General features: G+C 35.5%; 1 protein-coding gene across 1 annotated transcript; it reads left to right on the top strand.

Annotated features, from left to right (window-relative positions):
* Positions 1 to 23292: 23292 nt before the first annotated feature.
* On the top strand, positions 23293 to 25058 carry LOC145043657 (cytochrome P450 84A1-like). Its single transcript, XM_078992372.1, has 2 exons — positions 23293 to 24249; positions 24335 to 25058. Exons 1-2 carry the CDS (start codon positions 23353 to 23355, stop codon positions 24956 to 24958), a joined length of 1521 nt encoding a protein of 506 aa, XP_078848498.1. The 5' UTR covers positions 23293 to 23352; the 3' UTR covers positions 24959 to 25058.
* The last annotated feature ends 542 nt before the right edge of the window (positions 25059 to 25600 follow it).

Below are 25600 nucleotides of genomic sequence, written 5' to 3'. Positions count from 1 at the left end.
TCAAAGCAAAAAAATTTCAAGTTGTCACATCATCCCCCCGTTAGATGCAATTTCGTCTCGAAATTAGCTTTCTTACAGTACTATTGGGTTGCGCTAATCTGATTTGCAGAATACCCACTCGTAGACCTGGCAATTTTGCCCAAGTGTTCATGATAGGATTTGTACTTGGTCCGTCTATCATCACCTCGTGTATATAAGTCGTATATAATTAGGATTAGTAAGACGGTTGGATGTGCGACTTTACCCCAGGTCCACAACCAAAAAAGGAACAGGAGATAGGGCGGAAACACACATACTAGATCTGAGTAATCATAATCATATACCACCCTTACGTATACACTGAATAGTGATAGGTGGGTTGTATTCGTCCATAGCCTCTGTGCTCGAACTTTGTCTTCTGGACGAGTAGTATTTTGTGACAGTCTGCGGACATCTGACGATAAGGCTTCGGAGGACAAAGTACTCTTCGCACGAGTACTTCGGGGTTTAGAATACGAAAGATAAAACTGAGGTTTAGATCGGACTGTCGATACGAATGATAGTAACGGACTCTTTTCTGAACAAAGCTTTGGCCAATTTGAAGGAAACTCTTGTTATACTATGATGTATCCCTAGTGTGATCGACAATGTACTCCTAGTGTGTTCGACAATGTACTATTTGTGAATGTTCCAATGCTTTCTGTTTTCCCTTGAATGAGTCATGGTGAAACATATGGAGATCGAGAAAGAGGAGGCATCAAGAGTGAGAAGATAGATGGTGGCTGAATGTTGAAAAGAAGCTTTCAATGGTGATGGATGTGAAGTAGAGAAACTGGGAAAATAAAAAACTAAAAAGAAACTTGAAATCGAAAACAACACAGTTAGAGAAAGAGAGAACCTAGGTGATGACGACGGCGAATTTGTGGAGGTACTCTGGTTATGCGCTTGTGAGTGAATATTGAGATACGAGATGTTATATAAAGTTTACTTGGTGTTGATTGATTCAATTGATTTTACCAATTCAAATGGCTAAAATCGAGGGAATGTTGTTTAAACGTTGTTGACTGATTCAACATGTTGACCAAATTAGATTTCACAACATAAATTCATTATACATAACATAGTAATGGTTTGTACCTCTTAAAATTCAGCATTTAAGGCTAAATGCTTTTTAAGGTATAAAGATATACATACATATATACATATATATATATATATATATATATATATATATATATATATATATATATAGAGAGAGAGAGAGAGGACGGTTCACTTGAGATTAAAACAAAGTAGAGATCTTTAGATTCAACCTCAGCCACATATCTCTCATTGCTGCTCTAATGCTCCAGCGTACTGGCAACAACAAAGTATTCCTAATCATAAATCATTATATGGCAAAGATGTACAATTATATAAGATTATACATGTTTATACGTATATGGTTAATCAAAAATGATTATATAGTTGGTGGCAGAAGAGGTGGTAGTGACAGAAGTGATGGTCTATAAGTAACGGAGGTGACAGTGGTGGGGTCGGCTGGTGTCAGAGGTGGTGGTGGTGGTGGCGGTTATGGTGGTGTGGATGGTGGCGGAGTAGAAAGGAATGAGTGTCACTATATAACCATTTATAATTATACTAGGTCTGTTGCGCTGGTGCATCGGAGGATTAGGGTGGCAGATGTGAAATACATATCTGAAGTTGAATCTCAAGATCTTTATTTTATTTTTAATAGGGGGTTACCGGATATATATATATATATATATATATATATATATATATATATATATATATATATATATATATATATATATATATATATATATATATATATATATATATATATATATAAAAAGAGTATTGTTTTGTGACAACTCTAACTATATAACATGCTAATTAGGAAGTTCATCTAAATTGTTAGGTTCTGAAAAAGTTCATTCAATAGATTTGTTAAATCGTATGACTTTTTTATTAGAATTCTTATTGATGTATGAGTAACTATTAGGAATAAGCACTTTGTACGTCATAAACATCGAATACGGATAGAAAAAAAATGGTCGTCAGCATTCTAGTCAAGAAGTGAAAAGTTAAACTTTTAGAGTCCTGTGAGTTTCACTATTTGGTAAAGAGAAATTAAAATATATACTAAATACGCAAAACTATTAAGCTAGCATGCAAATTATGAGATGTAATTTTTAAAACCAAATAAGCTCAGAAAATTTAAGGGTTACTTGCTAATATCCCTAAAATAAAATTAACTCAACTGTTTATGTCTATTAAAAATTCTGAAGGAATAATTATGAAACTCGATTACTATCTATTTGTATTTTCAAATGGTTTTACCAGCATAATTGTTAGAGCATTCCTTAAATTTTGGTGATTAGAATAAAGAACTTGATATAGAAATATAGAATGAAGTGTATATATATATATATATATATATATATATATATTATATAAAAACATATTGTTTATCTCCTTCCCTCAAAGTCAAATCTATAGAGTTCATTTGATGCCACGTATCTGACCTTCGTAACGATGTAACGCACCACAATAGGTGTTTTTAACTCCGCCTATAAATTCTTGCATTCTCCACATAAGTTGCCCACCGTCTCAACGACTCCCCTTCCCCTCTAAGCACAACTCCATATTCGGTTCCTCCCGTAACAATCGACAACTGAGATAGATGTGTTTGTTACCGCCTCCGCCATCTTCCACCAAACACATTCCTTGGGGACACTTGGTTTTCACTAATCGCCTTTCGTAATACACTGCCATAGATGACCCTTCACTGTGATGCACTATGTAGTTTTGTGACTGCACTTTCCTCTTTCTTTTTCATGATCGAGTTTTTTTTTTTTTGGTGCACCAAAAATTGAATCGAACACTTTTCTTGATTCTCAGGTATTTATCATCCCTTTGAAAGGTAATTCATATATATGCTTACTTTTTTATTCCTAAAAGAGAAATTTCAAAACATCCTTACTTCTTTCATTCTTTTTTGATGAATTGGATTATCGATGTTCCTAGACACCAAAACAGAAAGGTAGATTATCTAACTGATTCATGGATTAAGTATTTATTTCCAATTTTGGATTGATTATTTTTAGTGTGTAATCTTTTATGGGATTGTGTCTTATAGATGTGAGTAATAAGAATTTGGACCACAGGTTAGTTTCAAGATGATTAGTTCTTTATAGGGGGTATACATATGCATTAGTAAGATGCTGATTATGTCTTATCAAATAGGTAATTTGATTATGTACACAGTGTGTTTGATGAAATACCTAGGATAAGTTTCATCTTTTGAACTTCAATGATTAAATGACAAGAAGAAAATAATCATTGGTTTCTATTATTAATGGCACAAATTCATGTTTGATGTAGTCACGACTCCAAAAGGCAAGTTTTTCACTTGATGGTGTAAGTAATGATAATAATAAAAAGTTGCAAGTTACCTGTGTAACATTTCCATGGTATTTTTGGCTTTTTGTAGGGGAGTAAACAAAATTTTTAAAGATCTTGATGTCTTGGTTCATGAACAAGGAGGTATGAATGGTAAGTAAACTTAACTGAAGCATTCCTTTTGATTTAGCCGATCTTTGCAAGTTTCACCATTATTTCAACTCTTTCCATGTCTAAAGACTTATGCGTATTTGTTATTTTTGATAAAACTATGTGTAATTGTTATTTTTGATAAAACTATGTGTATTTGTAAAAACGGTAAATGTGGAAAATAGCATAAGTTCATTTATTTTTCTTTCATGGCATACTACTTTCAATTCTTTGTATTGCGACATTTATAACATTGCATGTTCAATGTTGAATTACAATTTTAATGTACTTTAGATTTTACCCATTATAGCAATACACTTTCACTTTCACGAACCAAGACAACAAGATCCACTATACCTTTGCTTTCAATCTTTGCTTATTGTCATGTTAATCTCTATTAAATTCTTAATAAGAAATTCTTCATAATGTAAATATGTCAATCATTGATCCCTATGTTGAATACAAAACAATACCTGTAAATGTTAGATTATTTACATACTTCCTTTGAAGATTTGGGATATGTTACCCTTCGATCAAATTTCATAGTTCATATTGTCAACTACATCAGGGCCTATTAAAAAGTTGGACAAATATCCATCAATCCCCGAGAATTAACTAAAAGCCAGATCACATGGAAATTAGGTTTCATAATGACATCCTCAACATATAAAACTGAACATATTTACTTCCCTAATACTTCAATTCAACAATATCATATACTTACACATCAGCTTCCTGACCATCAAATGAAACCTAAAGACATTTTCTCCCCATAAGAAAAAACAACCAAATGAACACACTTCTAAAACTGAATTAAATTTGAATAAAAGATGTAATTAAAATCCTCACATAAGTAAATGTATTGGTACCATTATCTAATAAAAGAATAACTACTTAATTACAAGCATGTGAAAACAATTTTACATTTTCTACATTTGTAATGAATAATTTAAGTTTATAATTGTTTGATTTTAAATTTTTCATATTTCGAATTTTTTTTCCGGATACTTCAAATTGTATTTTTGAACATGAAGGAGGCCCAATAATCCCATCATGTAAAAACTTGATCAATGGAGTGCATTTCAAAAGCGAATGCACTTGGAAGTGTTGGACATAATTATACGGACTTAATATATGGCTACTGGATTAGGGACAAGGTAGATACTGAGAGACTTATGACACAATTCAATATCTGTTAGAACTTTTTTGTAATTTAAAGAATTTACTTTTGTCAAAAGCAAATGCAATCTTGATTCCTCGCCTGTGTTGGATGCTCTTACTATTCTTGCAACCAAAATCACTACCTTGGCACATGATTACCGATGCTTAAATATCATTCTCTTATAAATTTGTTATTTTTATCACAAATTTTCTTGATTTCGGTTTATGAGCACACATTAGTGAAAGCTAATTGTATATTGATCGGAGAGTTGCCAATAGTTGTGACCTTTGTGGAACATTTTGTGTAAAACCTCTTTTACACTTGAGATATTGATTTATAATTTTCAATTTTAGCAAGTTTAAATGAAAAAATAGTGATAAAGGTTGACATTTTGTTAGATATCTTTACAAATCTAACATTATATCATGATTTACTTTGTGAAGGTTCTAGAGAGTGACCAACTGTATATAGCTTCAAATGAAGAATATGAAGTGAACTTATAGAAAACAACCAGGTGTGGCAAAGTTTTTCCATCTTGTCCCACAAGGGAAATGTCCATCTTTTGTTACCGGTAAAGAAGGAAGATGGGAAAGTAAGTTTTTTTAAGAACTGGCGATTAATTTCAACTTAAGTGGTATTAAAGAAAGGAGAAGGATTTAAAATATGGATTGGTGCTCGTCAATCGTCAATAAGGAAGATCACCAAGTGTTTGATGAAATTCTAACTCAAAATAATTGTTTCTTTTCGTTTTATTGAAGAAAAAAAAACCAACATCAGTGTTTATTCATCCCTACTCTACGTAAAATTGATTAATAGAAGGGAAAACTTTAGTGTCAAAATGATTACTGTGAGCTCATTGTAGTCGACTAAGATATAGTTTGGTCCATATATTTTATGCAAAATGATCATTCGCCGCTTTAGATTATAATTTATGTTGCCTTGAATATTTATATATCATGGTGATTCTCCTAAGCTACACCGACATAAAAGGGGCTTTCCCTAATTTTATCTTGATTTATTGTGAGTGTCTTAGTTGTGGCACTATTTACTATTAAAGTTATAGACAACCACAATATTAGTAGGTTAGTTAATCAACATTCTCTTATAAAACATGTCTATATTGAATTAACGTCCAACTCTTGACAGTTCACCCATTTAAAGAATTCTACTTTCCTTTTTTTGGTTTTGATCATAATATACTTTAGATCATGGTAAAAAATATATACCTAGATTACCCTCTGTGGGTCGTGCTAAGCATGAGCCTTTATATATATATATATATATATATATATATATATATATATATATATTATAGTTCAAAATGAAATTATGTAATAGAAAGATAAATGTGAAATTTATAAAAATATTGGAAGTAAATCAAGTTAGAAGTTGAATTATAAAAATATTGGACAATTACAGTTTATATATATGATACAAAACGATGTAGTATGATGAGTTTGGGTACCTAAGCTAACCCATGAAATTACACTTTGCACTTTGCTTAAGTCAATTAGTGGAGTGTGTGTGGTTAACCGGCACGCTAGCTTGATTTAACAATGTAGGCGAAGGGTAACTTAATGTTTATCATTGTATCAATGCAGCACGTGTGGTTAATCGGCACATCGATTAAGGGGTAAATATTAAGGGTACCAAGTATATTTTCATGGTTATCCACACCTTGTTTTGTGATCATCGACATCCCAGTCACAAAACTTGAGAGGGCACAATCGAGATTGAAACAAGACATTGAAAAAGCTCAACGAATCTCAAAAGATCTTGGAGTTTCAAATCAAATTAAAACCTAATAAATTATTTCGTTTTTCATGGTGGAAATTGGTGAATCGTCATTCACCTACCTTCAAATATTTTATAGCTTGGATTATGGCATCTCTCTTCCAAGTTATAAAATATTGTGTTGGATCCTAGCCTTAATATTTCATATTGGGTGTTATGTTAAGGACTTAAATCAATAAACTTGAATTTCTCCCATTAGATGTCTTGTTTAGACATCTATGATCATTTCCAAATCCCTTGGAACAACCTTTCCTAATGAAGACGACTTCCTGAGTTTGGCTCATGGAAATCATTCTTTACTTCCTCCACCTTCTGCAATTGATTCTTCCTAGCCCACAAGCTCAAGGTCACTTAAGCCTTATTGGCAAGAAAGGTCTATGTGTGCTCACATCTTGGATATGAAATCACATATAGACAAGTTAGGAGAGTTAGGTGTCAAAGTCTTGAGAAAGTTGGATGTTCAATCACTTTCTAAAGTCACATAGTGAGTTCCTTTGGAACTACTATGAAAAAGACTATGACATGACCCTTAATGATCTTATCTGTTTGCTTAGTGCTGCTGAATCAACAATGATTCGGTGGACTATTAAAGAAAATTTTATTAGAAGGTCAACTTCCCAAACTTCCATAGACATTGACAATGGTGCATGGTAAGGGGAATTGGTTACGAAGCTGCCACATCTTCCTAAAAGATCATAAGGATGGTAAAGTCAGTAAGTTTGACTCTACTTCAGGTAAAGTCCACTATCTAATTCTGTTAAGTTTCCATTCTAAGATTCTTATTACATGAAGTGACTGGGTCACATGTTGATGTTTAAGAATCAAAGAAAAAGTGAAGAAACTTAAATGAAGTATAAGTTGATACTGATCGCGAAAATGGATTTCGATCGCATTGTTAAGTGATCAGAATTTGAAGCTGTTACTTAGGAATTATGATACATTGCTTAGGAATATATTACATAAGTTTTTCATATTCTTTTGCACTGTAAGGATAAGTTTTTCGCAAAGTTTTAAAATAAAATTTTTGATTTTTATTTATTCTAAAGTATCATTACAATGGCATTTGTGAAAAATTGTTGCTTCTATGATTCTATTGATGGCAATATAGATTTGTCTTTTTCATTTGAGGTAATGTCTAATTTACCAAATAAATAAAGATTCTCATCACCCAAGTTTCTGTTGGACCGAAACTTGGAATCATGCAAGTTGTATAGTATGATGAATAAGAATATTCTTCTTTGGAAAATTAAGACTTATTACTTATTCACATGTATATGTGAGTCAAGTGAAGGACTAAGGGATTAAGTACACATACTTGTGCACTGATCAAGTCCACCGCAAAAGATCGTTAAGACCATTCGTCATGATTTACTAAAGTTAGTAAATATGATTATACTTACAAGTTTAAGTATAATACTGAAACATTTGAATAGTTTCGATGTATTCCAGAACGAATGAGAAGAATCAAATGGCAGAAAGATAAAAGTTTCTCAAATCTAAAAATATGGGAGAGAGTACTTCGGTATCATGTTTTGTGATCATCTTAATGATTAAAGAACCATATCACAATTAGTCTTTTAAGGACATCTTAGTGCATTCTTATGGCTAAGAAGAGGAGTCATGAATTGTTGAAATGGTTAAATCAAGAAGATGAGTCATACTTCGTTCCAAAACAATTCTTAGAGTCATACTCCAAGATTGTAGTTTGAGTGATATATTTTAAAGAAATGCTTATAACACTTGTCAAATGTAAGAGTAAAAGTGTCCTACTCTTGTACATTTGAAATTGGTAAGTTGTGATGTTTTGGATAAAGCAAAGACCAACTAAGGCCAATTGAGTGAAGTATTTGTCTTGATAAAGAATCCGCACTATCTCTTGAATATTTGACAATATAGTCTTATATGTCAAGAGGTCATTGGGAGTCTTAAAGATCCTGAAATAGTTTCAAGACCTAATCAAGAATACAAACCTGTATTTCGTCACTAGCACACGACGTGAGGTTTATAACCTATCGTGTTGACATATTCCTTTTTTTTGTGCCCATTCTAGTTAAATTTGGCTTTGCATATGAGTTCTGAGAGTTCTCAATTAGTTGCATAACAACTTGGAAGCAATGCATGCCCTTGTGTTGCCAGGTGGCAATAATTTAAGATTGCACAAGTTCAGTTCCTTTGAGTTTGGATTTGTCACTAACCTTGTCTTGTGATTATGGTTTGACAAATTCACATGGATAGGAACTCATACACCATAAAATATAAGTGTCATAAGGTTTCTCTTCGATTCATGAAAATGATGGTGAGGAAACACTTTCACTAAGTAGATTTTAAGTAGATAGAAATTGTGATATTTGCATTCTCAAAGTCGTTAGTGGAGTGTGTGCGGTTAACCGACACACTAACATGGACTTGTGAGGAATGACAAAAATCTAAACAATTGAGACTATGATTATGGCATCCCTTTTCATTGTTCTAAAATTGTTTACACACACCTGTGAGCTATCTAAGATAAGGTGTAGGATTTTGATAAAGTCTTATCAAAGCAATCTCGTATCAGAAATCTGAACTTTGGTAAGAAAGTCACCAAAGTATTGACTTCAAGAAGTCCAGCTGTTTTCTGGATACATGTCAAAGATAGTGGGAGCATAAGTGTTATGCTAATAATCATAATGTTAGTAGGATCATGATAATTATGATAAGTATTGGAAGTTAGCAATGTTAATTATAGAAAACAAAAGTTTCAATGCGTGAAGTTGCAGGGGATGAAAAGTTGTTTTGCTATAATGAAGGAAGAGTAAATTATGCTTCATTTCAATTCTAAAATCTTAGATTGAGGTTTTAATCGTCTTTAGTCAAGGATATATATATGAATTTTATGTTGGAATGGATCAACATAAGGAAATTCTATATATGAGTCCATTATTTGCATTCTAAAATTTGATTATGATTACGACATCCCTTTTCATAATCTGAATTATGAGAACTTGGCAAATAGAAATATTATAGAAAAAGACCGGTCTAGTATCATGTCTTTATGTGAGACATCATGAATTGTGTCTGATATGCTTCGGATATAGGATCGATTGCATGTGCTATAATATTCATCCTTTCTAAAATTTTCCAAATGCCTGGGGCATTAAGAAGGGAAAAGGTCTAGAATTGGATATGACTAAAATGATTAAGCAATTGTCAAGGACAATCTAAGGTATACCAAAGATTGGTTGCTTAGGGACAACTGGAAGTGTAGTGTTAACTTTGGAAGGACCATATTGACATATTCTGAAAAGAGGCAACTCTTGTTTGGAAGTGATAGTCAAAATGGGAATATGGAACTGTCTCCATAAATGGAAGAAATATGTGTAAGATTAGAGAAAACATAATGCAAGGAAGATATTCAAAGCAATGTACTTTGAATATGAGACTTTATTTCCATGGAACTAATCTGCATTGGAATACTCTGTAATGTCTATTGACAAGTCTTTGTGACTTTGTAAATAGTCATTACAAGTCGGTCTGTGCATATAAGTTTAAAATCTAAAAAAATTCGATACATGATAGGAATTTGGAATTCTTACATTTTCATTAAGGATTTGGGAGTGTGAAATTAGAATCATTGAAATTGTGTTCAATTGGTTTATTACACAAAGTAAGGATCATAGGAAAACATAGTGTGCATACTTAGTGTATGGCATGACAAGTGTTTAGAAAACATAGTGTACATGCTTGGAGCATGGGACAACTTGTGTTTTAATTCAAGTATTAAGTTGATAGTTTGAAATAGTATACAATGAATAATGTGTAATCAATATGGTGATAAATAAAAGGTGTTTTATTTATATTCATAAGTTCTGATACCATATAGGATTCGGTTATTCTTGTGTTTGATTTTGCATGTTTTGACTTCCATAATAAACTACATCATTCTTCCCGAATGACTAACTTATTCAAACCATCCACAGTCGGTCATATGTTCGAAGTAGATATGAATCAAGATTGTCATGGGTTGGCTTGTAGAGGTCTAATATGTTGGACAAAGTGGTGCTACAACACTCATGAGTGCTCATAAGTTTTGAGTATTGGATTCAACCCACACTAATTTGAATCACTTCATGGATTTTATCACGAGTGATCATGAGACGATAATATCTTATATTCTTCAAACCTAGAGATATGAGTTGTTACTATGAGTTGGTTATACATTGATTTCACGAAAACACATTGGTATCTAGATGTGTTAAAACATGCTTTTGTATATGATTCAACAAGTAGTAGAACAAGCCATATGAGTCGAAGTTTATCCATTCCTTTTACTTTCGGGATAAAAGCGATATCTGTGGGCCCCTTGATGATTTAATGATGACACATGTGTGTGCTTGGCTAAGCCAAGACTGATTTGATATGTTTAATTAGTTATTCATCATGAATCGGAAATCAGTAAACAACGAATGGACAGAGAGAATGATTTACAATCCATGTCTCAGTCCATATGACATCTAGAATGGAGGAATATATAATCCCTTATCTAATGGACAAGTCAATGACGAGATCAGAGTTCAGTTATAACGTTAGAGTTCGACAGAAGCTTTTGAGAGCTACGATTGCTAGTTAGGTTATGAAGTCATACTCAATAATAGTTTTAGACTTATCCAAGTGGGAGACTATTGGATTAATGTCTAAGTCCATAACTATAATTGGTAAGACTTGACCCGAACCGGCATGGTCCATTTGGGTTGCATGGCATTGGAACACTTGGATAGACCTTTTATAACAATAAGATATTTGTGACATATTAATATATTATAAGTTCTAATATATTAATATGATATCACGTTATTTAATTAGTACTAATCAATAATTAATTTGGACTTAATTTAGTGATCAAAAGAGACTAATTAAATATATGGGGATTGATTGTGTAAATCATTCATTCTTATATAAGTGGGCTTATGATCCATGATTCCTTATGTTAGGTTTAACCCATGTGGTGACCCATGGACAATCCATGCAGGTTAAAACCCATGGAGCATAAGGAATGGGTAAAGTCATGGGTTACATGGTGTAACCCTAATGTGCACACTATATAAAGACCCCATTGGTTGGAGAATTTGGACTAGTACATAATATGGAGGGAAAGCCAATTTCCAAGTCTAATATCCTCTACTCATAGTTATTCCAAGTGTTGATGATGTTGTGTGAACCATTTGACGTGTCATACTTGGGGCACTAGGCTCTCGAGCTTCATGGAGTCAAGCTACATCAACAAGGTATGAATTCTATCTATTTTATTACCCAAGTATCAAAGATTGTATGCTAGTTAGGGTAATACCTTGTAATATTCATATTTTCATGTATAATAGAGAAAACATAGATCCAAGGTATATATGGTTGCATGTATACTTAGGAGTGTTAGAATGCCCATAACCCAAAAGACCTCGGAACCTCCCACCTCATCACGACCTCTACCTTGTCCGGGTCAACCAAAATCTCATTCTGGTTGACAAGGTGCCCAAGAAACTGCACCTCGTGCAACTAGAACTCGTACTTGGAGAACTTAACATACAAGCTCTCCCTCCTCAAAGTATCCAAAACCTCTCGCAAGTGCTCCTCATGCTGCTCCTATGTCTTGGAATAAACCAAGATATCGTCAATGAAAACAATCACAAACCTATCTAGCATCGGTCTACACACGCGGTTCATGATATCCATGAACGTGACAGGAGCATTGGTGATCCCAAAAGGCATCACCACGAACTCATAGTGACTATATCACATCTCAAAAGCACTCTTCTGCACATCCTCCTCTCTGACCCTCGTCTGATGATAACCCGAATGTAAATCAATCTTGGAGAACCAAGATGCCCCCTGAAGTTGGTCAAAGAGATCATCAATCCTCGGGAGTGGGTAACGGTTCTTTACTGTAACCTTATTCAGCTCCCGGTAATCTATACACATCTGATGTGACCCATCCTTCTTTTTCACGAATAAAATCGGGGCTCCCTAGGACGAACTGCTCGGCCTAATGAATCCCTTGTCTAATAGCTCATGTAGCTGTATAGACAACCCCTGCATCTCAGGAGGATCCAACCGATACGGTGCCTTGGCTATCAGAGCTACACCAAGGACAAGGTCGATCCTGAACTCCACCTACCTCTTCGGAGGTATCCCAGGCAGCTCCTCAGGGAATACATCTGCGAACTCTCGTACCACCGACATGTCGCCCACTGTCGCCTTACCCGGCTCCTGGATATCCATAAAGTAGGCAACATATCCAACACAACCCTACTGGAGGTAGCGCCTAGCCCTCACTGTTGAACATAAGGTTGGTCCTCACTGTGGCCTCTCGCCCTGAATCACCAACTGTTGCACACAGTCGATCTGTGACAACCCGAAATTTATTTCTAGTACAAGAGACCAATTGAATCCAAGTTAAACTCATGTTGTTAGCTTTCAACACCTTTTGGGGTCTATTGGAGCGTTCTAAACGTAATGCAAACGAGGTAGAAACTGAGAATCGGGATAACACAAAGCGTATCAAACAAAATCGGGCCAAACATTCCAAAACATGGAGTGTGCGGCCACACACTTGAGTGTATGGCCACACATAGGTGTGTGCGGCCGCACACCCGTTTCCAGCCACACACTTACCTCTATATATAAGGGAGGACCCCCTTCTTTCATTCTTTCCTCCTTTGGCTGCAATCTACATCTCTCTCTACTTTCTCTCTCTAAAAATCTCATCCAAAGAACACTCTAAGGGACTCAAGAACGTGAATCACCCCATCAATCAACTTGTTACTAGTAAAACATCTGAATCTAAGCTTAAAACTCATAGTGTTCATAGTGTTCTTCATGTGTTCTTCATCCTTTGAAGGAGTGCGGCCGCACACCTTCATATGGTGGTCGCACACCTTCATATGGTGGCCACACACCTTCATATGACCTAAGAACACCTCAAAAATCAACATTTTGGACACAAATTAGGAGTGTACGGCTGCACACTCCTGTGTACAGCCACACACCCCTACTGTACGGTCGCACACTCATGTGTGAAACCGCACACACACATTTGTTGTACATTTTGACCATACACTCCCTTGTGTAGTCATATACTACTCATATACAACCTTATATGGTTGTAACACTTCATAATAAGTGTTTACTAGTCCCTAAAGAGGTCCCACTACAATAAATAGTTATTCCAAACACTAATTACACCTATATATATATATATATATATATATATGTCATTATATGGTTAATAGGATCCCTTGGTGCTCAAGTCCGCAATTAACACTCAACCTCCTAAACTGATCCTACCATCGCATCATTCACTACAAGTGAGTTCATACCCCTTAATCAACCTTTTAAATATTTTTATACGCTTTATTGGGGGGGGGGGGGGGGGAATACAAGTTGAACCAAACAAGTTATAGTACTAATCATATGTGATTTACAACTTGTTATCAAAAGGATTTTCTATATTACCATGCCAGTAAAGTTGTTTTTAAACGTTTATCAAACTTATTTTCATGTTTAATTGTTTCAAAAACTATTTTTCAATACTTTCAAAACTGTTTTTTGTTTTCAAATCATATCTACACCAATATATTTATATAAGAAAGGATTAAAAGACTTAGAACTGATAGCTCACCTTATTTCCTGTTCTTGTTTGATTGTGGACTTACGGTATTATGTTATATGTCCGACTGTCTTTGAATTCTTAGTTACATATCATGTATATTTGTGTTAGATATTAGTCTTTGTTTCATTTCAATACCTTTGTGTATCAAAGGCATTCAACTAACATCTCTATTTAACTATAATAGGTATAGTTAAAGGTTTCCACTCATTACTATTGCTACTACGATACTCACTATGGGCATTACAGTTACGAGTCTATACGTACGATACACTATAAGAAGAGAACACTATACACTATACGAAAAGAATGCTATACCCTATAAGAAGAGAACACTATACACTATACAAAAAGAATGCTATACACTATAAGAAGAGAACACTATACACTATATGAAGAGAATACTATACATTATACAAAGAGAACATTATATACTACAAGAAGAGAATACTATATAATATACAAGAGTATATACTAAAATAGAATGTGAAGCACTACTCCTGGATATGACATTTCGCTATGCGATCGTCATGTAATCAAGGCCTCCTAGAGGGAGAGCGAACACTATGTGTATAGATCTATATGTAACGGACACTCCCACATCCCGACTGCTAGCTATAGTCCGAACTGACTAGGTCCAGGGATGACAAAACATCACTACGCTACATGTGACCTGGAGGGTCAACTGTTATACTACTGTCACTCAGCATGGTTACATACGAAATCACATTCAAACCTTAATTAACATATGAAGAATTAAAGGAAAAACAGACTTCCCGGGGTGTGTACACATTTAATACTATCTGGAGTTTACATTTCTATTACATCTAGCCAGTAGTGATACTGTTGGGGTAAAACTTTATTCTGCCAATTTCTTTATATAAACGAAATTTAAAACTATATTTTCACACTGACATTTTCACTGGGAAAACTCTTACATTTTTAAAGAATCAAACTTACAAATACCTGGGTCTTGGTAAAGGACTACTATTGCTGGAAAATATAGGATTTTCTAGGGTTCACACTATTTTCAAAAACTTGATAACAATTGTCGTGTTACTTGGTTTTAAACACATTTTATAGAAGAAATGACACTAAATACTTATGAACTCACCAGCTTTATGTTGATACTCGTTTTCAAAATAACTTGTATTCTCAGGTCATCAGTAGGCAGGTACACATGCAACTTTTGAGAAGATGGAGTATATATATACAAGACTCATCTTTTATTTTGATTATACTTTTGGTGTCTATTGTATGGAACACACATGTATTACAACTACTATACTAATGAAATGGATGTTGTTGCTTGTCTTTACAATTATGCATTGGTAAGATACTGTACATGACGTCCTCCACCCCAGAACGTATTCCGTTGTTTTCGGTTTTGGGGTGTGACACGATCACCGCCCCGTTGGGGCTAAGCCAATCCATGCCTATAATAACCTTGTTCCCCCTCAATGGTATGTGAAACAAGTCTACCTAGTAGCACTCCTTAAACAATCTCTAGAAAACTCTGATGCTCGAATTGACCGATCGTCCACAATCTCAACCTCTAGAGGGAAATCCAACGTGCCCGAGGACTCATGAAACCTCCTGCTAAGCGCAAGAGAGACAAACGATCGGGTAGCACCCAAATCAAACAACACCTAAACTAGAATACCATTCGCATGGAACGATCCTAAACAGAGCACATATACATAACATATCAAAATCATAGTGACAAATCATAAAAGATTAGAGAGAAGAAATCATACCCGTTACCACATCGAGTGCAGCGCGAGCCTCCTTAGATGTCAGCTAAAATACTCGACTCCGCACCAGTGGAGCCTCTACCTTGACTTTCTGGCCACCTGTAACTCGTGCGGTCGCTAGATTCGGCGCCGCCACTGGCGCTGCTGTTGCTGCTGCCAATCTAGGGCAGTTGGTCTTTTTATGGCCCCTCTGATTGCAATGGAAGAAAATCAGGTCTAATGTCTGAACTGTGTGGGTGGGGGCAGTACAATCCCTACCAAAGTTCCCTGTCTTGCTGCACTTGTAGCAGGCTGACGATCCTGGTCTGCAAGTTCCCTCGTGCGGCCTATCGCATTTCCTGAAGGGGCTCTGACCCGGCTAGCCCTTCGACCTAATTTCGGATCCCTTGGGTTTATTCCCTGAAGTCACTGTAACCTACTCAGTCTATGCCTTCCTCTTCTTGAGGTGCTCTAAATCAATCTCCCTCTCCCGTGCCCTGACAATCATGGACTCCAGGGTCGGGCAATTTGAATAGTTGACATGCTCCCGAATATCAGCCCTCAAAATATCATGGTAGCGGGTCTTCCACATATCCTCATCCCCCGCATACTGACGTACCAACAAGGCCCTGTCCCTAAACATGGCAGTGATCTCTGCCACAGTCTCGGCCGTCTGTCTCATGTCAAGAAACTTCCTGGCCAGCTGCTGAAGCTCCACAGCTGGTGCAAACTCAGCCCTGAACCTGGTCATAAAGTTTTAACCAAGTCATAGCCTGAATGGCTGGGGCTCCCATCGAGTCACCAACTGACTCTCACCAATCCTTAGCTCTGTCACTCAAACAACCCGCAGCAAAGCGGACCTTCGACCCCTTTGGGCAGAAGCTTTTCAACTGTGTAAACTCAATGTTTGCGATCCATCTCCTGGTAGCAATTGGTTCCTTCACCCCGTGAATGTCTGGCGCACCGCTCCCTCGGAAGTCCTTGAAGGACAGTGTATGTGTACTCGGCTGGCTAGACGCCAAATCACTCCTGAATATCTGGAGGCGATCCTCCGTCAGCTTAATAATCCACTCCTTGATCGACCTGACAATTACCGGGGTCGCCTCAAGGATACCTATCGTGATCTCTGACGTGATAATCCTGACCCAAATCCTGCTCCTTGTCGCATAATCGCCATACTGAAAACAAACACAATGATGTCAGGGTGATACATACTCTCGAGAGATCTCACACACTCTCCAAGTTTCCTGGTTCTATCTCATTCTTCCTTGATTCGAGTACGAATCCTCTGCTTCCAGTAGTAGAGGCCCATATTACTTTCCACATCTATTCATACTTTCCTCAAGAGCTTCCTTGACTTCACCAAGTCCCTTTCTACTAATACAAATTCCCAACTAATCTCATCCTAGGCTTTCCTAGGACACTTCCGACCAAGTCTCTGCCATCAACTGCACTAGGAGTCCCTACCACCTTTCCCTAACTAGTTTGCGGATACTATTACATATTCGCTTTCTAGTTAGTTAAAGCTAGCCAAGACCCTTACAACACAAAGCAAGCAACATGCGGACATCGAGTGATCATATTAAGCATAGCCTAATTAGGCTTTCATATAGTTGACTAACAACCCTAGCATACAACTCAATAAGCTCACACGACAGGCATATAAGGCATCCTTCCTAGATCCTTAGTCCTATTCTAGCATGCAACTATCATAATCATATAACAGGCATACAAGGCATCTTCCTAAATCCTTATCCCTAATCTAGCATGTAGTTCTCATAATCATATCATATAAGATAACATAACAAGTATGGGTATCTTGGGGAAAACTTACTTGAGCTCGATCGGTCGCACGCATCGCACACCTCATTCTTTCTCAAAATTCTTTAACTTAGATTTTAAAAAATTATATTCTTGGAAAAATCCTTCAAACCCTCGATTTGAGTCCAGACACCCCCCAAGGTGTGTCAAACCCGTCAAACCAAGGCTCTGATACCAACTTGTAACATCCTAAATTTCGATTCTAATAGTTTCGTTTGCAATTAAGTAATTTATAAAATCGTTAACTAAAAACATTGTTAATATCATATCAATCCATAAACTATCATGAACATGTCTCAAAATCAAAACATCAAACAGTAGTATAAATCAGAGTGCAATTCCAGAATACTCATTGTGGATGTGTGATGCGCCGCCGGCTCTTTCCCCTTGGATGAAGAGGTACCTGAAGCCAAAACTAAAACCATAAGCACAAAGGTTAGTGAGTTCCCCCATCATACCTTATACCATACAATCATACATGATGCCAGATAATTCTGGGGTGCCCGACTTACCCATGTCAAGCCATTCTAGGGTGCTGACTACCCGTGTCAAGCCATTATGGGGTGCTGACTACCCATGTCAGGCCATTCTAGGGTGCCTGCTACCCTCCGGTCTATCTCACTCGGTCACGGGGACTATCTCACCCCTACTACTATCACATAATAACATATCATAAACATGCTGTCAGACATATCTGGGGTGTCCGACCTACCCTTTGGTCCTAACAACCGATTGGGGAACTATTCCCATCCTACTACCACTATCACATAGAACATAGCATACTGGCACATAGAACATATCAAGTAATAACAAACTAGAAAATTATCACAAAGACAATCATCTCAACTGTAATCACCTACTAGTGGGTCGGCCTTGGTGCCTTAGACCCATTTTTACTGGAAGATAACTCACCTCAAGGTCGCGTAGTGTCTGAACTGCCTCCGGTGTGGAAATCGTCTTTCCTCGGCTCGTCAATCCCTACATGATAACTCTATTAAGTCATTAATTCATACTCACAACCCCCATAAGGGTCAACCCAAACCCTGGTTAAACTCAACTTTGGTCAAAGTCAACCTCCAGTTGACTTGGCTCACCGAGTTGGTCTACCAACTCATCGAGTCCCTATTCCTCCAAAATAATCCAACTCCCGACTCCACTCGTCGATTCTAGCAACAACTCGAAGGGACCTCCTTCAACCATAATATCAGGACTATCTTCAACCGAATCGCCGAGTTCCCCTTGAACTCGTCGAGTTCATCTCACTCGTAAGGATGTGTTCAATCTATGACTTACCGAGTTGTATGAACAACTCGTCGAGTCCGTCTTCATGGTTTGGGAGATTTCCTTAGACTCGTCGACTTTGTCCATACACTTTTCAAGTCCCATGATTTCCAGGTCTATAATCTCGTCCAACTTTATTGAGTCCTTCTCTAGAGTCAACCAGACCCCCAAAACAACAAAGGTTGGGGAACCACTACCTGACTCGCTGAGTCCTAAGAACAACTCACCGGGCCACTAAGGTTCATGTCCATAAACTCGATTTCTGTTAAGCTCATCTCATCCAAACGGTACATCTGATATCCTAGGGTCGATATAACACGTAAACTCATGAACGTTACGTCCATGCATGGGTCTTTAAGCTCAAAAGGACCAAAAATGAGACCTACAATATGCATGGGGCTCTCATGGCCATAGATTTGGCACCTTTATGCCATGAGACCCCTCCGAAGACCAAGATTCGAAGCCATAACTCATGGCCATAGATTTGGCACCTTTATGCCATGAGACCCCTCCGAAGACCAAGATTCGAAGCCATAACTCCATATTACACTCCACAACCCGAAAGTGGCTTAGAATACCCTAAATATACCAAAATCCAAGACCTAAAGATGATTAAGCACATGGAAGATCAAGATAGAAGCTTTTTACCTTAAATGAGCTAGAAATGGAACACAATCTCTGGATCTTCTAGCTTCAACTTGAACTCCCAAGCTCCTTTCCTATTTTCAAGCTTCGCAATCCACCAAAATGCACAAAAATGCCCTTAGAAAACTCAAAAAAGTTAGGGTTTCAGGCTAATGTCTTCTGGAAGTATAAGGGACGATGGAGGTTGAGATGGGGAGAGATAAGTTGTTTAAATAGGGTGCAAACCCTCAAATTTAGGATTTCACTCAAACAACATCTACTTGCCTAGTCGGTATCCCGACTCGTCGAGTAGATCTCTTAAACTTCCCGCGGATCGTGAGTCTACTCGACGAGTTGGGCCCCCAACTCGTCGAGTCCTAAGGAAAAATATAAGAATTACTTGAATTAAATGCATACCTGGAATCAGGTGTGTGTGTATATATATATATATATATATATATATATATATATATATATATATATATATATATATATATATATATATATATATATAGTCCTGAATATATTTTTTTGTTGCAAAATAAGTCTTTATTGTGTTTGTATACATTCAATACTTATGAGAAGTTTTTTTGAAGTTTTCTCATGACATCCGATGTGAGACAATAATTAATAAGATTTTCGAGGTTGTTAATGCTTATAGCCACTGCATCTTCGGCTGCTTGGTTATCTTATGGTTTAACTTAGTTTTGTGTTCTTAACGTCGTAACTTTTCATATGATCTTGGATTTTAACGATCTTTATATTAGTGTGTTTGTATTTGAGTCTACAACTTTCATTTAGATTACTCACATTAAAAAATAATATAATTTTACTTACGATTATTATATCCATTCGTTCTTTATGAATGTATGTATAAACATTTTTTTTTCTATAAAATTATAAGTAAAATATATTACTTTTTAACAACATTAATCTAAACAAAAATTATAATAGACTTAAATACAAGCGCATGGATATAAACATTGCTAAAATCTTAGATCATATGAAGAAGTTATGATGTTCAGAACATAAGACCTACATCAAACCACAAGACTTAAGCAACCAACTGCGTTGGTCATAAGGATTAGTAGCACCGAACACCTTATTAGTGATTGTCCCATGTATGATAACGTTAGAAAATTCTAAAGAAACCGCTCATAAGTATTGAATGTGTACAAAAACAACGGTCTATTTTGCAACAAAAAAATTATTAATGACTAAATATGCTAAAAAATATTAACGATTAAATGTGTATAAAGTGAGAAATATATTACCATATTATGACATTTTTTTTTGGTTTACTTGAACTAACCGGTCTTTAGGACTATATCTGTACAGTTTAACGAGTTAGAAGAGTATATATGAAAAAAAAAAAAAAAAAAAAAAAAAAACCCTCAAAGACAAATATTTAGAAACCCAAAAGCATAGAAAATATTTTTGGTTTTTATGCACAGTTATTTTTTTTATATTTTATTTATTTATTTATTTTGTTTTTTTTGGAAACAACGAAGTTTCAAAATCGTGTTTGTAAAACAGTATACTTGTCTTTGTTGGTTTATTATATTACAAACACGATTTACGATTTATATTAAAAAAAAAAAAAAAAAAAAAAAAAAGAATACTATATACTTGATGCAATTAGTGTAATAACTTTAGGGAAAATGACTTACAATTTGAAGGGTTCATTTGTTTATGCTTCTAATTGGATCCAAGAGAGGACCCAGTCCAAAAAAAAAATAGATTAGGATGTTTGATTTCATTGGTTGTGAAACAGTTGTGGTTGGCTTGAAATATTTGGTATTGGTGTATATTGCTTCAAATTATTGTCTTCTTTATTGCTTCAAATGGTTATCTCTTTGTTGCTTCAAATCGTGTAGCCCTGGGAGAAAAACAAATACAAGATAGCAACATCTTGGTGTATATGTGTATATGTGTACGTTTTTGTGTATATATTAATGTAACATGTTTAACATTTATTTATTCTTTAGACATGGCAGAAAAGAAAAATAGAACTAGTTGGTCATCGAATTTTGTGAACAAAACTTTTTTTGATGCATGTATACATGAACATTAATTTGTTTTATCTAGCACAACATAAGGGTAATACGATCATTTTTCATCATTCACCACAATCAGTCAGATAAATAATCAAACAACATAAACTCTGTCAGATGTGAACATAGTCAGAATTTCTAACTCAATCAGCTACTAATCCAGTTAGCTCTAACTCAATTAGCAAGTATCAAACGACCCCTAAGTTGTTTTCTTAATTTTTTCTATTGTAGAAATTATATGGGTTGTGCCTAATAATTACTTTGATTTTTAATTATATGTATTTAATGTATTAACTCGAAGTCAGTTGAATAAATATTTTTGTTAATTATATGAATTTAATGTATTAACTTGAAGGATTTGAATAATAGAAAATATGTTTGGTATCTATCTACATTAATGTAAGTCATATCGATGAACCATATAAAGTTTTTTAATTTTTAATTTTTTTTATCAATAATAATAGACATAAGGTAAAAAAAAGATCGAAATTTGCATAAGGAGAACAAAACTAAAACAGAAATAATTAAATATTATTAAAAAAACATGTGAGTGGTTGGTAAAGTAACCGATTGTTAAACGCTAATACTCTCTATTCTAAACTTAAATACATCTTAACAAGTGGTACATTAAAAAGAGTTATTTCTGACATGTCATATTAATTTTCAAAATTACTAGTCTTTGTTGGTATATTATATTACAAACACGATTTATGATTTATATTTAAAAAAGAATATTATATACTTGATGCAATTAGTGTAACAACTTAGGGAAAATGACTTACCTGTCTAATAAAGTTTTCAAACCGTTTAAAAAATCTTAATTATTTTTTGTTTTTTCAAGAAATCTCAAAGAACTTATTATTTTATCTAAAAAAACCCAACTTAGTTACACTTTTGTTCAACTCTATGAAATTCAAAGAAGAAAAACAGATGACGCGACTTATTACCATATTGAAAAAATGACTTCTCAAACCAACTATTCAACTAAGTTTCCAAGCCGTTCAAAAAACCGCAATCATGTTTTGTCTGTTAAAAAAACACAACGAACTTAATCATTTGAATAAACAAAACATAATTGTAGTTTTTTGAACGGTTTGTAAATTTCGTTAAACTTTTTTAAACAGAATGTTAAATTCGTTGGGTTTTCTTGAACAGAAAAAACATGATTAAATTTTTTTTTTTAACGGTTGAAAACTTTATTGAACTTACAAATCATTTTCCTTAACAACTTATCCAAAAATCCATTACCACAAAACTCTTGTAATCTAAACATAATCATTAAAAAAAAAAAAAAAAAAAAAAAAGTAAATAAACAATAACCTAAACAAATAATTTATCTCATATGATTACAAGAATGTAAAATTAATTGGTCGACCAAGTCACTTGTGTAGTAGCCAGCAACTAGCAACGTTATGCTGACATAATTCTATCAGATCTAAGCCGAATAAAATATCAAATTATATTTATGTGTAAATAATTGACCGGCACTCTACGTCTTTGTCTCAAGACAAAAGAATTAGTCAAACATTTCCTGTAATTCTCATTTTAAATAAATAAATAAAAAAAAGAAAAAAAAAAAACTAATATCCATACGACTTCCCACCTTTCAAACAGGGTGTGCCCTCTCAACTTGTATATAAACACCCCTTTATCTCACTCTTTAGGTAGCAACATTCATCCAGTTGCCACTTAAAACCTCCATTTGAATCAAAAATGGAATCACTTCAAATCCCCATAGCATTCTACGCTATAATAGCTATCTTAACTTTCTTCTTTCTTTCATGGATCCGCCGGAAACCACTCCCGCCGGGGCCAATGGGGTGGCCAATCATCGGCAACATGTTGATGATGGACCAACTTACCCACCGTGGCTTAGCCCGTTTGGCGGAAAAATACGGTGGTATCCTTCATCTAAAGATGGGTTTCAGCCACACCATTGCAGTGTCCTCGCCGGAGATGGCGAGGATAATCCTTCAAGAAAAAGATAACATCTTTGCCAACCGTCCGGCAACCATCGCCATCACTTACCTGACTTACAACGGCGTAGATTTGGCGTTTGCTAATTATGGACCTTTCTGGCGACAAATGCGAAAGCTTTGTGTCATGAAGCTGTTCAGCCGGAAACGAGCGGAGTCATGGGACTCCGTCAGGGATGAGGTCGATACCATGGTGAAAGCCACCGCCATTAACTCTGGTACGCCGGTGAACTTGGGTGAGCTTGTATTCGGGTTGACCCATGATATTATCTACCGAGCTGCTTTCGGGTCGAGTTCACATGAAGGGAAAGAAGAGTTTATCAGAATCCTACAAGAATACACCAAACTTTTTGGCGCATTCAATTTGGCTGACTTTATCCCGTTCCTAGGGTTTATTGACCCGGCGGGGTTGAACACACGTTTACCGGCGGCCAGGGCGGCGTTGGACGGATTCATTGACAAAATCATCGACGAGCATTTGAGTAAAGGAAAGAAAACCGGCGATGAAGGTTTGGATAACGATATGGTTGATGAGATGTTGGCGTTTTACAGTGAGGAAGGAAAAGTCAACGAAGGTGGTGATTTGCAAAACGCCATTAACCTTACCCGAGATAACATCAAAGCCATAATCATGGTAAGTAATGAAATCATGAATACATTCTTTTTATAAATCATTATAACATTCAAAATTCTAAAAGTTAATCCAAAACTTTTTGTAGGATGTAATGTTCGGTGGAACTGAGACAGTGGCGTCCGCCATAGAATGGGCCATGACGGAGCTAATGCATACACCGGAAGCACTAAAGCGCGTGCAACAGGAGATGGCAAATGTCGTCGGACTTGACCGGCGCGTGGAGGAGTCTGACTTGGAGAAGCTTACGTACTTCAAATGCGTCATCAAGGAAACCCTCCGACTACACCCTCCGATCCCAGTTCTCCTCCACCAGTCTTCGGAGGCGACAGAAGTTTCCGGCTACCATATTCCTAAAGGAACACGTGTCATGGTGAACGCGTATGCTATTAATCGTGATAAGAACTCTTGGGAAGATCCGGATACGTTTAACCCGTCACGTTTTTTACAAAACGGAGCTCCGGATTTTAGAGGAAGCAACTATGAGTTTCTTCCATTTGGTTCTGGTCGGAGGTCGTGTCCGGGGATGCAACTAGGGTTGTATGCGATGGAGATGGCGGTGGCCCACCTTTTGCATTGCTTCACGTGGGAATTGCCGGATGGGATGAAGCCGAGTGAAATCGACATGGGTGATGTGTTTGGACTCACTGCACCAAAAGCAATTCGATTGGTCGCAGTGCCAACTCCTCGTTTATTATGTCCATTGTATTGAAATGGTTTTATAATTTATATGTATTTACATGTAGGTTGCATACGGTTTCAATTTGTATAAGATTAAGATATATAATAACATGGAAATATTTTTCATATCATATATATATGGTATCACAATAAGCCTTGTTTGAACTCAATGGGCTTGTAGGGATCTTTATTTTTAAAATTCTTAGGCTTAAGCTAATATTTTAATAAGTTTTTTTACTTATTTTTTCATAAAAATTGCAACTAACTTGTAGTTATTAAACAATTATTGTTATCAACTCTTTATAATAATTTATATCTTAAAAACAATTTCTTCTAAAAAGAAATTAAATAGTTTATATTTATATTTCATATATGTTATATATGAAGAACAAAGGATTCAATATGAAGAGGTTTTTCATTGATATATAAAAATTTGGAAAATGATATAATATATACACAAATACATCATACATACATCTAATAACATCTATAAACAAGGAAATGGGATAAATACATAAGTAGTCAAATCATTGCCTAAAATAAGTTCTCACGAACACTCTCCCTAAAGTTGGAGAATAGATGTCTATCATTCACAGCTTGTCCAGAGAGCTTTGAAAGACTCTTCCACAAACAATATTTGTTAACATATTCTAAGGCAACCAAATAAAGGCTA

The sequence above is a fragment of the Lactuca saligna genome, chromosome 4 (assembly GCF_052625555.1).
Source record: "Lactuca saligna cultivar CGN05327 chromosome 4, ASM5262555v1, whole genome shotgun sequence".
Classification (NCBI taxonomy): Eukaryota; Viridiplantae; Streptophyta; class Magnoliopsida; order Asterales; family Asteraceae; genus Lactuca; species Lactuca saligna.
Note: the sequence above shows the minus strand (reverse complement) of the source record. Positions and strands in the feature narration are given on the sequence as shown.

Excerpts from the sequence above, each read along its gene's own strand:
- LOC145043657 (XM_078992372.1), top strand. The coding sequence starts at position 23,353 with ATGGAATCACTTCAAATCCCCATAGCATTCTACGCTATAATAGCTATC. Across the intron at positions 24,250-24,334 it reads ACATCAAAGCCATAATCATG|GATGTAATGTTCGGTGGAAC; the intron begins GTAAGTAATGAA and ends AACTTTTTGTAG.